Source organism: Ciona intestinalis, chromosome 9, assembly GCF_000224145.3.
Source record: "Ciona intestinalis chromosome 9, KH, whole genome shotgun sequence".
NCBI classification, from domain to species: domain Eukaryota; kingdom Metazoa; phylum Chordata; class Ascidiacea; order Phlebobranchia; family Cionidae; genus Ciona; species Ciona intestinalis.
Genome location: NC_020174.2, coordinates 680877 through 694361, shown reverse-complemented (window position 1 = coordinate 694361; position 13485 = coordinate 680877). Strand labels below are relative to the sequence as shown.

Sequence of the window (13485 nt, the reverse complement as noted above, 5' to 3'; positions counted from 1 at the left end):
ACGCTATGCAGCCCGCGTAAACGTAAATCCCCACTGTGTGACTTAATTCCAAAAACAAATTAAAAGTTGACACTTTCCGTTACGAGTTCTGCGTCTTAAAAGTTTTCTTTTAGCAAGATTACATCTCTATTGTGTTCTGTATTATAGCGTTAACGTGTTGGAAATAAACGATCGAGAATTAGAAGATTAACACACTTCGTTATCGAATCAAACCTACAGCTTAATTGTTGTTTGTCTTTTCTATTGTGTTGCGCGGGTTTTCCTTGTTTTGAGAAAAAGGACCAGTCTATTTATAAAACATAATTCAACAGGTGGAATAATAAGTTGTCGACGAACGAAGTTATGCGAGGTAAACTATGTGTTTTACAAGCCGACTTTTTGTGCAAAATAACAGAGATGAACATGAATCTTAAGTTGAATAATTTTGAATATTGACATAATCGCTCTTCTCTTGCAGTCTATGTTAATACGTCATGATAACGTCAAATTATACCCGACGATGACATTAAACATACGTCACGATGACGTCGCAACATACGTAATAATAATGTCATAATATACGTTACTCTGATATATTAACATACGTCACTATGACATCATATCATATACGTCACCCGCCTATAATTTACAGGTCAAATACGCATCGTCATCACCGCATCTTACAACAAAGCGACTTTGGTCGTGATGGGAATCAGAGGCATATCAACAGTTAGGTATTCTAGTATTTATATGAAGGTAGTAAGATAATATGGTGATGTGGTCAATATCAGGTCTTCCGTGTATCAGCCATGTTTACTCGTGGCTTTTATGTGTTTATGTTTGTAGGTTTTCTGTTTGACTTTTGAAGTATTCTTTATGTGCGTTTTAAGATTGTTTTATCGTGTTTATTTATTGTTCGTTTAGTAAACACCTTAGTGATCTTATACCTTGAATTCTAGGCCCATATTGGCAGTTCATCCGTTTCACACAAAAGCGAACTCATTCCGATGACGTCACACAACTTGATTCTGCACGAATGCATTACTTTGTAAGTTCTGTAACAAAGTATAGAATTAAAGAAATGACGGAGAAGATCTTTTTATTATATATCTCGTCCCATTTCGTATTAAACAAAGAATATATCGTATATATCCATTACAACGCTATATAAGAGCGTTGGTATTTGATATAAACAAAATCTCGAAATATGGGATTTAGATGCCACCAGAAAGTAAAAGCCCTGGTATTATGGACCACGGAGCCTTAATCAGCAGGCACCTGTTTTTATTTTAAGTCTGCCGCTGCCAACGCGATCTAAAAGTGGCTACGAAACGTAACAATGTTATTTTTACCATTTGCCTTTCACCAGAAAGTAACGGGGTCGACGCTGCTATTTTTAGAGACTCGGTGCTGTTATTGCAAAAAAAACGACAGCGAATAACAATTTACATTTCCAGTGACGTTAACCGAATCTCAAGCAGGCGACGCATTGTGGTATCGGTTTGGGGAAATCACCGACGCACTGGCAAACTCGAACCAATAGGTCGAATAAGTTTTGAAATCAGAAATATTAGAGGAAAACAGGTAATTATATGCTTACTTAGGTCATATAGGTATGGGTTCGAGGCTCATGGCTGCTACCATTTGGGTGCGAGTGTTTCCTCGGGCAAGACACTTCACTACATCAGCTGCTCCAAACCAGTGGTCACTATACTGGGTTATTGATAACCATACATTAAGAACCATCGCAAAATTAAACAAATAAGTTACACCCCTTCATCATTAACAACAATTGTTATACTATACTAAGGATGTCACATTTCATACTTTTAATGAAGAGACAAATTTGAAATCACCATTCTTTCAGGTTCTACACGACTGGTACAGGTTGCGACCTGAAAGAATAAGTTCCAAAACCCACCGAAGATCACCAGGTTAGCACTATAAGTTACATTGTTTTCTATAACATAGTGACGTGGGATTCGGACTCCAAACGCTTAACTAAAAGCACCCAGATGGTAACTCGTAGGCGGCTTCGAGCTGTGGGAAACAGAAACCCGTGTTTGCGACTGACGTTGTCCTGCCACGGGAGGATAAATGTGATACGATTATTCATTTAATCATTCATTTAACTCCAGCAGCTAATTTCGGGAATAACTGGAGACACGTCATAAAGCACATTATGATACCATACAAAGCTGTTATCCATACAAACAAAATAACCCACAAAGTTACATACGTGGTAACTCGTAGGGACATGAAACAGAACAACCGTGTTAAAACCACCTGCCACGCCAGGAGAAACGACTCATACTCATTTGACATCCAACATAAGGCATGAGTGATATCGCTCATTATTTTACCAGCGGGCAAAATAAGCCGCATAGTGTTATTTTGGAGGTAATCAATGTAAATAAATCACAAAAAATAAACGGCTGCCTCCCCATTAAAGTAAACATACAGGAAATTGCTATATTTAAAGGTTTGTGAACTGTTGAGAAAAGTAATATAGAAAAGTGGGGTAAGGCGGAACAAGTTTTCATACAATTTTAATTATTCAAAACACGACAAAGAAATACGGATTTAGGTGCCAACGGTATCCCATCTTACCCCACAGTGATTGTGAGCTGTCTATCATTGTAATTTGTAACTAAAAGCTGTTCAAATGTCTAGTTTTACGAGCGTGTTTATGTAGCGTGTATTAAAGTCTCTTTTTAGGCAAGTTCTCATTAAATATTTCTCATTAAAAGGATTTACAGGTGATGGTATATATACATTATATAGTTTCGGATGCTGGTATATATGCAATCTATAGTTACGTATGGTGGTACAGTAGGATGGGGGAAGATAGGACACCTTTTCATTATATTTTCTCGTTCCATTTGCTAGTAAACAAAGAACATTTCAAATATTATAAAATCGTATCTTCATGACTCGCATATACCGTTGTTAATTGCTTAAAACGCGATCAGCATTTTTGGATATTATGTGCTAAAGGAGTTTCATCTTCCCCCACCCTACTATATATATACATCATATAGTTACGGATATATAGGAGGAATTTATATACATTACGTAGTTACCAATGGTGGTATTACAGTGTTACCCTTTTATAAACAGGCGCAAAAACGCCTTTTCCAAACCGCGTATCAACACCCGCAAGCCAGTTACCACCCCAAACAACTACTTTCCCTCATGCCTTCCATCAAGAATATGAAGACGCGTCTTATTATGAGGTGGGGTGTACCTTTATATTATTACCCGGAGTAGGATTAGATTTCAGACGCCTGTTGTGTGCGAATATCGGAAACATAAAATAATATAAACTTAATTTATCTCTTCGTACACATTCACACGGAAAGGAGGTGTCTTTGCCGCTTTTTTGTTTAACAAATTGTTAAATGTTTTTAGTTTATTGAAAGGACGTAGCGAAAGTTGCGAGACTTTTAAATACATACTGCTTTTAACTTATAGTTTTTGTAGATCTGGTCCTTATCCACCTCTCATTTATGGTTGTAATCCACTTCTCATTTATGGTTGTAATCCACCTCTCATTTATGGTTGTAATCCACCTCTCATTTATGGTTGTAATCCACCTCTCATTTATGGTTGTAAAGACATCATAAAACCTATCAAAGAATAATAATCTTTTGATAAATAACATGATTGGTCGCAGTCTTTTGGGTCGTCATTATTTATTTGTGACGGTTAATTATGTCATTGTGTAACACAGGTTGTGAATATCACAACCAGACACAAAGTTATTTATACTAGGGTGGGGGAGATGAGACACCGCTTATCATTTTTTATCGTCCTATTTGCTAGTAAATTAAGAATTATAAAACCGTATTCTCACGACTCCAATATACCGTCGTTAAATGTTTAAAATACGATTAGGATACTTGGATATTATGTGCTAAAGATGTCCCGTTTTTCCCATCCTATACTGCGTATACGCGGTAACTGGTAAACCGCCAAAAAGTGCAAAAACAGAAAGCTCACGTTATAAAGAACTGCCTTTGCCTGCCACAAGGGAATAAACAAGTGATATTTGTTTATTATAATCACAATATATTGTGTTTTATGCTATCTATACGCGTTTGGTATTTTTGATGCATATTCTTTACCTTAACCCGTCAGCCGATAGAGGGAGATAGGTTTACGTAGGAGCGGCTATAGTAACGTATAAGATTGAGCGAATTTCAGGTTTATTGGCCCCATAAGAGACATATGTGAAATTCTAAGTTACACAACAGACTGCGCGCACAAGGAAAACAATGGATTAAGGACATCAGATTGTAATTTATTAATTGTCTGGCGGTTCTGTCTGTTTGGCAAATACTTCTGTAAAAGAGACTGTGTGTCAGAAGTGTGAAAAACTCAAGCTTACGCAAATACCAGCCTTATGTAAGATGTAAATGAATGAAAAAGGAGTCACTTTAAATATAACAGCAGAATATCGAAAACAAAATTACATAGATTCTACTCTATACAAGTCACGTACACTAAATTTTAAAAAATCGATCTATTTGGAACGGCTGGTAGCATTCAAATATTACGGACGTTGGTTCAATCAGTTTAATGGCATGAAGAAAAAAGGCCGCACTTTTCGCATTTTATGTAACACCATCACGAGCAAGTAGAAAAGCCTGGTCCGCGAGTATTTTAGCTCAGTTGGTTTCGACAGCAAGCAATACAGACTGCCGTTGCAGACCGGAGATAAATGGGTAAAAGAGAGGAATTTATTCTAAAGTGGTGAGGTCTTAATATGAGAGGCTCGAAGGGATCTGAGATGTAGGCCAGAGTTGGCCCATTACCCGACCCTAGAGTGGCCCATTACCCGACCCTAGAGTGGCCCATTACCCGACCCTAGAGTGGCCCATTACCCGACCCTAGAGTGGCCCATTACCCGACCCTAGAGTGGCCCATTACCCGACCCTAGAGTGGCCCATTACCCGACCCTAGAGTGGCCCATTACCCGACCCTAGAGTGGCCCATTACCCGACCCTAGAGTGGCCCATTACCCGACCCTAGAGTGGCCCATTACCTGACCCTAGAGTGGCCCATTACCCGACCCTAGAGTGGCCCATTACCCGACCCTAGAGTGGCCCATTACCCGACCCTAGAGTGGCCCATTACCCGACCCTAATAAGCGTGTTCAACCTTATATTTTAAATGGGTGTTATCTTATTAAAGTACGCCCAAGGTATTTTAGGCCAGGGCGCATTACTTAAATATGAGTTTATATATATATATAACTGCGCGGTGAATTTTTAATAATGTTATTCATAGCTTGTCTCAGCGACTATCGTTTACCCGTCAACGCATCTTTTTATATTTTAATTATTATGATCATTATCTTGAACGATAAATAATTTATATTTATGTGAAAATCATCCTTTATATTTTGTTTTAACTATTTTGTATTTTCAGGTTAGCGAAAGGGAATCTTCGTCTAAGAAACAAATATTAAAACCTGAAATCGGAAACGTTGCAGTTTCAGTAGCAAGGCGAGCAGAGATAATGAGCAACCAGATATCTCCGCTGTCCCCTATAAAAATCGTATGTTCACCAGTCGTTGTGAAGCGAATTGTGAAGTTAGCTGTGGAGCGTCGGGCATGCGAAGTTGTTGGTGATAGAAAATACCTTTCCGTGCCAAAAACACCGACAGGACGAAGACATTTGCGCCCGAAGAACTACACTCCGGATGAAATAATGACATCACGAAAAAGTTACGCAAAACACGAGAACAGTTATGACGTACAATCAACGCCTTTGTTGCAAAAACAAACGCCATTCACACCATTCGATGACATCACAGATGACATAAGAAGTACGTCACCATCGTCGGACCGTGGTTACCACAGCAACAGCGATCAAGACTTTTCAGTGTTGCCATTGAAAATTGATTTCAACAGTGATGCAGAGTCCAGTGTTCCCAAACAAAAGGTTGAGGAAACCTCACGCCGCCCCTTAAGCAGACGATTGTCCCTTGACAGCTTGATGCAATTCCGTCACGAGATGGCGGTAAAGATGCCGTCGGGGGAACTCGGGGTAAAAGGAACCTCACAGAGAGACTGGAACGAAAATGGAAGGAGCACAAAATCAAAAACAATGTAAGTAAAGCAAGCTAAGCTTATACTAGCAGGCCGACACATGCTTGATTTTGTCGGAGGTCTGATTGCTGCAAAGTGTTCAATGAAATAACAATCGTAGACTAGCAATGAGCAAAGCCATTTTATTTTATTAGGAGAACAGGTGGCTCTCTTAAAGAAACCGGGAACTATAACAGAAAGCCATTTTATTACAAGTTATCCGACTACGATATTTTCATTATAGATATATTTAATTGTTTCAGGTCTTACGCTGTGGAACTTGGGTTTAATGCTATAACTTTATCAAATTTAAATAAAACGTTGTTACTTTAATTTCCAGATCCAACCTTATGACATGGTTTCAACAGCGAAAAATGCCCGAAACAGAGAAGAAGCATTCGGGGAAAACGGGACATTCCTGTCGAAACTCGACCCCAAGAAAAAAAACAAATAGATGTCGATTTCGAAGAAGTTTAAGCATCAGAAAATCAAAAAAGTAATTCAACCTTTATTTATGAACTTACCCGCGTTGGTAAACTCAGTACTCAGAACTTTACCTTGTCCTCGCTTACGAACTACCGCGTATGTAACTTGAATGAATGAATGTAATTTATTTTATCCTCGCGTGGCCGAAAAACGACAGTCGTTATAACACCATTAACACAGGTGTACTGTTTCATGCACCTCGTGCCAGCTTACGAGTTACCATAAGTGTTAACTATTGGGCGTGATTGGTTTGTATTGTTTTTTTTTACTTATATATGTGTACACGTATAGCTCTGTATAATAACGTCAAACATTTCTTACAGAAAAGCTTTAACAACTGAAACAACCATAACAGCGATTACTCTTACGGACGTTTTATCAAATAAAGGTAAGAACGTATTCCATTTCATGTTGGTATGATCACACAGGGTGTGGTAAACAAATAACATTTGAAGAACTATACAATCGTATACCACGATTTTAAAAGGGCGTTGATAATTGTTAAAAAATCATGAACAGAAATATGCGATTAGAGTGGTAACAGAAGTGTCTCATCTTACCCCACAGTTCTATTTAGGATCACTCAATAAAATTTCAAAACCGTTTCATTTTTCAGGAAGCACAAACTCCTTCCGCGAGTTCCTTCTTGGTGAGTTCAGCGTAGAAAACTTAGACTTCTGGCTTCAATGCGAAGAATATAAATTCCAGAAACCAAGCAAGCTCAAGAAGTTGGCTAAATGCATACACATGGAGTATATCGTTTCGGGATCTAAGAGTGAGGTAACTTTATGACAGACTGAATGTACAAAGTATGAGGTGTAAAAGATGGCATTTATATGTTACAACTCGACAGTGAACATGAGGTGTATGTATACACCATGTGTGTCTGGTGTATAAGAAGACACCCATGTTACAACTGGACAGTGAACATGAGGTGTATGTATACACCATGTGTGTCTGGTGTATAAGAAGACACCCATGTTATAACTCGACAGTGAGCATGAGGTGTATGAATACACCATGTGATGTGTCTTGTATATAGTTAAGAAGACACCCGTGTTATAACTCTACACTAAACACTAGAGGTGTATAATACAGTCCATTTCTCAACCATGTAGTGCAGGTGGATCGCGATAATGTATGCTGCACATGCATTTAGTAAACAATAGCTTTCTCTCTTACAGGTAAACCTCGACGCACAAACAAAAAAGGCGATCGCGACCAGACTTCATAGCCCAACAAATCAAACTTTTGAAGCCGCTCAATTGCGAATATTTGAACTAATGCAAAAAGATTCCTTTCCAAGATACCGAAAACTTTGTAACATATAATGTGAATGTATTCGGAGAAGTTTTTAAGTTCCAAGTAATAAATTCTTTTCATTTTAAATTGTCTGAACGTTTTTTTTGTGTCCCGAGATTTGGGTTAGTTTGTTTCAATCATTTTTTAACACGAATCGGCCTTATACAGAAAACCAATTGGTAGGCTATACTCCTAAATCCAAACGAGATTTTGCCCCACATTGGCAACTGGCTGCAACGGAATTATTCAAATGTAGAGGCGGAAATGTGGCTTAGGAAAGCTAGGACAAGGTTTAATTAAGTTTGGCGTCCAATTACTGCGTTTTGTAGCGAAGTTTACGACCTTTTTTTACCACGGCGGCCACTCAAACAAATCCCAACCGGATTTCGCATAAAAACAAGCAAACAAAGGTGCCTTCTAAATTACTTACATAATTACGAATTAAGGTGGCTGTACACAGTATCCGGAATTCGTCCGATTTGTCTGTTTTGTCCGGATTTCGGTGCCGCATGCGGAATTCGGATACGCGCGAAAAAAACGTAATGTACACATAGCAGTATCCGGATTCCGCACGATCGTCGATTCCGGACCGGATTTTTGCGTCCGAACCGAGCCAATTTTATAAATGAGTGAATAGAAAATTATGGTGCTGACTGGTTTAAACAGCTGACATACAAGCCTTTAAATATTCCTATAACTATACAGAACCTATTTACTTATCAAAGAAAACAAACACACTATATTTAGTAAAATACAATACCTCTACCCGCAGTGGGATGCATTAGCCAGACTTCAATATTCTGGTGGTTTGGATTCCAGGTGACCATGGTTTTATTATTTCACTTGTGGCTTTCCTCACTTCATGTGCTTTCTGAAAAAATAAATGGATGATTGCAAGTGGGTGGCATGGTATAGTGGTTAGCGCGCCTGCCTGTAACCCAGAGGCAATGGATTCAAGGCTCGACGTTGCTACCATTGTGGGCGTATGTGTTCTTTGGCAAGGCACTTCACGGCAATTGCTCCAGCCCAGTGGTCACTAATGGGTTGTCCAAATTATCAGCCATATACATGAAAAATCCAAAAAAATAACACAAAGTAACATACATGGCAACTCGTAAGTGTTCCAATCTCGCGTGTCGGGGCAACGACAGTCGGCTTAATAAAACCATAATACGAATATATATTTGTGGGAAGTACGGTAACTTGGCGATGTGCTCTGCACGTTTGATCCGAGCACAGTAGGCCTACAGCAGAGTAACGGACATACGACAATAAACCATAAATTATCGTGTTTTAGTAATATAAATTATTAAAATAATTACTGGCGTCTTTCATGCACAAAATATGGTACCAACAAAAACATTATAATTAGCCGCAATGCTTAAAAAGTAGAAACCACTTCGGTTTTGTATATTCGCAAGTCTGGACTGAAGTCGTAGTTTTTTATTGTTTCGACACGTATGTGCTGCGTGTTAGAAAAGATACTCGCAAATTTGTGCTTGTTTTACCCATTCAAGTAAAATGTATAAATATATCAAAACGATAGAATTTAAAGAATAAAAAACTTTAAATATGGCCAATATTAGTTTAAATATCAATAAAATGTTCTATTTTATGTTATGTACCGTTTTTGCTTTAAAATGTTTAAACTGTAAACCTAGCGGTCATGCGTTTTTAAGATGTTATGATGCAGTAACTGCCATGTCAGAGTCATGTGTGAAAATGTAAGCTGGATTTATTTCGTATATGAACATTTTAATTGAAACAAAAAGATAATCAGCTTAGGCATATATGCTTATTAAAACTTAAGATTCAATCTATTTCTAGTATATGCTTAACTTGGATACTATGGTAAGCGGTTTAGCATTGTAAATAAAGCCATTTCGATTAACACCCCTGTTATCGTTTATCGTAACCCGACGAGCACGTTAGTTGGGTGAAATGCTTTTTTTATTATTTGCAAAAAAGGGGTGCTAGTGAAGAGGCTTTCCCCCACCTTATTTGCTAACCACTAACCCCTATAACCAATAACTACGAACCCCTATAACCACTAAGGCACTAACCCCCTAACCATCAACACCTAACCCCCTAACCTAGGCAAATAGGGTGGGGGGAAGATTCTTCACTAGCACCAAAAAAGAATACATTAGTTAAAATGGAAAAGCTTTTTAATATTGTATTATTTATCTGAAAATAATTAAGCAGACAACATTTTTATGTCTTATCTTATGCAGATCTTCACAGTATGCAACTGTAGATACAAATGCATCTCTAAGTAAAAAAAATTAACTTGTAAAGAAAAAGGGTTTTCTGGTTTGATTTGTCAAAACCATGAAGGCCAGTGCAGTTTTTAAGACATTGGTCTGCTGCCTCTGCTTCAAGGTTTGCCAACTTGCAGCACCTGAGCAAGGTATATACAAGAGAACTCTGACCAAGACTGACAACTCTTTATACATCGTAAAAACTCTCTACAGAGATTCGATTGTAAAAGTTGCCATCGTTGGCAAAGATAAGAAATGTGCCAGCACAGAAGCCATTGAGGTGTTTTGGCAGGTGAGAAGTTCTTCTTGTTTTGGGGCGTTTTCGGCTCCTTCTTCAGAATGGCAAAGTACGTTTATAAATCATATTACATACACACCACAATACCAATCTGAAAATGTAAGAGGAGAATATGTACTTAACTATGTCATAAACGGGAATCAACACACAACAGATGATAAAATATATTGTGATAAAAACAACATATTGCATTGCCATAATGACTGGAAGAACATAACAGTCGAACCAACTACTAAACCACCAACAACTGAAGCAAAACCAGACGAGAAGAAAAACACTCAGAAGCGGGAAGTTGGTGATCCACCTGCAGTAAATGAACCAAGTGAAAGTTCAGACACAGAAGATGATGTGGCCTCAGAAAATGCCGTTACTGCTGCACCAGATGTTGAAAATACTGCCACAAGTAATAGTGAAACACCAGCTAAAGAAAGCCAGAATGGTGAAGCAAATCCTGGAGAACAGAACGCTGAAGAGACTGATGCGGGCAGTGACAAAAGTGTTGATGCAACAGATAAGTCTAAGTGTCCTGCTCCTAAAGACGCCAAACATGTTGTAGCAGTTGTACCTGAGCGCTCATATTATCTTTTCTATCTTTTTACAACAAATATACATAGTGATGATGCTTATGAAGTTACCATTGAACTAAAGAGCCCTGTTGGATATTTGTCTGCACATGAATACCCCCTGCTTACTTTCTATATGTGTATGTGTATTGCATACATCATATATGCTCTGCTATGGCTGGTAATGTGTGCTTGCAACTATAGAGATCTACTTAGAGTTCAGTTCTGGATTGGTGGTGTCATCTTGCTAGGCATGATTGAAAAGGCCGTGTTCTACTCGGAATTTCTCAGCGTGGATCAGACTGGGATATCTGTTATAGGGGCAGCAAAGTTTGCGGAAATTGTTTCTGCTCTAAAGCGAACCCTTGCTAGAATGCTAGTTATTATTGTCAGCTTGGGATTTGGAATTGTTAAGCCCAGACTTGGTCCAATGCTGCATCGTATTATAGTTGTTGGAGGATTGTACTTTGTACTTGCAGTTGTTGAAGCCATGATTCGTAATGATTCATCTCTGCATGATCCCAATAATCGAGCAGTGATTCTTGCATTCATTCCACTTGCTATATTAGATGCTGTGATATGCTGGTGGGTCTTCATGAGTTTATTGCAGACGATGAAGACGCTTCGCTTGAGAAGAAACACGACAAAACTTTCCCTTTACCGACATTTTTCCAACGCAATTATATTCTGTGTTCTTGCATCAATAATTATGATTATTTGGTCGTGGAGAGTTCACAGTGTTCGTTGTATGGTGGACTGGCCTCAGTTATGGATGGAAACAGCATTCTGGCATCTTCTGTTCTCTGTTATCCTGTTTGTTATTATGATTCTATGGAGACCGACGGCAAATAATCAGCGGTACGCTTATTCTCCAATGGTGGATGGGAATGACTCGGATGAGGACGAGGAGCCGATGTTGTCGGGAGGAGCAAGAGAGACGGTGAAGATGCGGGGAGGGAAGAAGTTTGAGAGATCAGGAGGTGATAAAACAGAGGAGGACTTGAAATGGATCGAGGAGAATATTCCTCAAACAATCGCGGATGTTGCGCTTCCGATGTTGGAGTCGGATGATGAGGATGAGATAACGACGAAGTACGAGATGAGCAAGATGGAGTGAAGGTTGTCGCAATCTATGTTTGATGAATGCTGTCTCAAAGTGAATGCAATCTGAACAACTTATTTAAGTCTGTAAATCTTTGTTGTGTTTGCCACCGCAGTGATACTGCTTACAATATATATATTGGCCTAAATATATCCGGAGTTGCTTAGCTTTATATATATAACTTCTTTTCTAGATGCATTGTATACTGACTGGTGGCCCAACACAGGATACTGGCTATACCAACAAATCATCTATGAAAATGTACTATTAAGTAAAGTTTGCATTGCCTGTAATATTGGCTACTGCATAATGAATATTAAACTGTTGTTTCCATTGCACAGATCACAACCCAAAATGCTGAATGAAGTGTCTGAAATAAATTAAGTTTTCCGCTTTACAATTTAATTCTCTTCTGTACGAGTGCGGTCCAATGACATATTACATGAGGACATGTGATGTAGGCCAGTGTTTGCCCATTAATCCAATTTAATAATAACTATTGACACTCAGGTTTGGTTTAAATCTGGGCTCAGAATTACGTAGAATTACACAGTCCTACAAAACAACAGTTGTTTAAGCTAAATTGGACAACTTGGAAACCTTTTACTTTTGCAAAATTTTGCATGTTATACCATAGTGGGTTTTGAACATACTTTTACAATTCTTAATAACAATTTTTTTGTTGGTTTTGAAAATATATAAAGTCTAAATAAAAGTATGTTGAAGCTGTTTAACAATATTTATTTATGAATTATTCCTATACCATGCTTGGATAGCTTTTAAACTAAAACTGAACTGTGTTTGTGGAGAAAATACAAATGTACCACGAGAACTTGGTTGTTTAAAATATGGAAAACGCTAAACTTTAAACAAAGTTTAAACTTAAAGGTACCTTTAAGTTTAAAGTAAAGGGTCAATCAATTTTGTAAAATGAAATTGCTAAATGACATCTTGGTAGAAATCATAGGCACCAAACCTGGGGTGTCAGAGTAGGCAGGACTATCTTGGGATTTAGAACTAAACGTCTAACTATTCTTGTATTCCCTGCACTTTAAAACTTTGGCCTTATGGTTGAAATCACGAAATTTAGTAAAGGTTAACATTTTTAGGGCAACTCAAAAGAATATTAATAGAGACAAACTTATAACAATGACACAGCTTTAGCTCCCAATTTCCACATAACTATTTATAAACATACAATAAACATTACTCTGCAAGTCTCTCGATCCGACTATATCAATGGGCCATACATTTATCTATCACAGGGTAAAGAAGACGTTGATGGTTAATGTGTAGCTATACAAACATACAATAAACATTTAAAAGCAAGCCAATGGAATCAATCGATCATTTCAGTTTGGTTAGGATAATATTAATTTGTTAGCAATATAATTAAATA

General features: G+C 38.0%; 2 protein-coding genes across 2 annotated transcripts; both read left to right on the top strand.

The window, feature by feature from the left end:
• Positions 1 to 244: 244 nt before the first annotated feature.
• On the top strand, positions 245 to 7949 carry LOC100177257. Its single transcript, XM_018813527.2, has 11 exons — positions 245 to 349; positions 632 to 735; positions 939 to 1027; positions 1437 to 1563; positions 1847 to 1913; positions 3100 to 3215; positions 5413 to 6095; positions 6415 to 6570; positions 6884 to 6948; positions 7177 to 7340; positions 7745 to 7949. The coding sequence occupies exons 1-11, from the start codon at positions 343 to 345 to the stop codon at positions 7889 to 7891; spliced, it is 1725 nt and encodes a 574-aa protein (XP_018669072.1). The 5' UTR covers positions 245 to 342; the 3' UTR covers positions 7892 to 7949.
• Positions 7950 to 10071: 2122 nt separating this feature from the next.
• LOC100176466 (transmembrane protein 87A) lies at positions 10072 to 12918 on the top strand. Its single transcript, XM_002130088.5, has one exon. It carries the CDS (start codon positions 10194 to 10196, stop codon positions 12099 to 12101), a length of 1908 nt encoding a protein of 635 aa, XP_002130124.1. The 5' UTR covers positions 10072 to 10193; the 3' UTR covers positions 12102 to 12918.
• Positions 12919 to 13485: the final 567 nt, after the last annotated feature.

Excerpts from the sequence above, each read along its gene's own strand:
- LOC100177257 (XM_018813527.2), top strand. Across the intron at positions 736-938 it reads ATTCTAGTATTTATATGAAG|GCCCATATTGGCAGTTCATC; the intron begins GTAGTAAGATAA and ends CTTGAATTCTAG. Across the intron at positions 1,564-1,846 it reads GAAATATTAGAGGAAAACAG|GTTCTACACGACTGGTACAG; the intron begins GTAATTATATGC and ends CCATTCTTTCAG.
- LOC100176466 (XM_002130088.5), top strand. The coding sequence starts at position 10,194 with ATGAAGGCCAGTGCAGTTTTTAAGACATTGGTCTGCTGCCTCTGCTTC.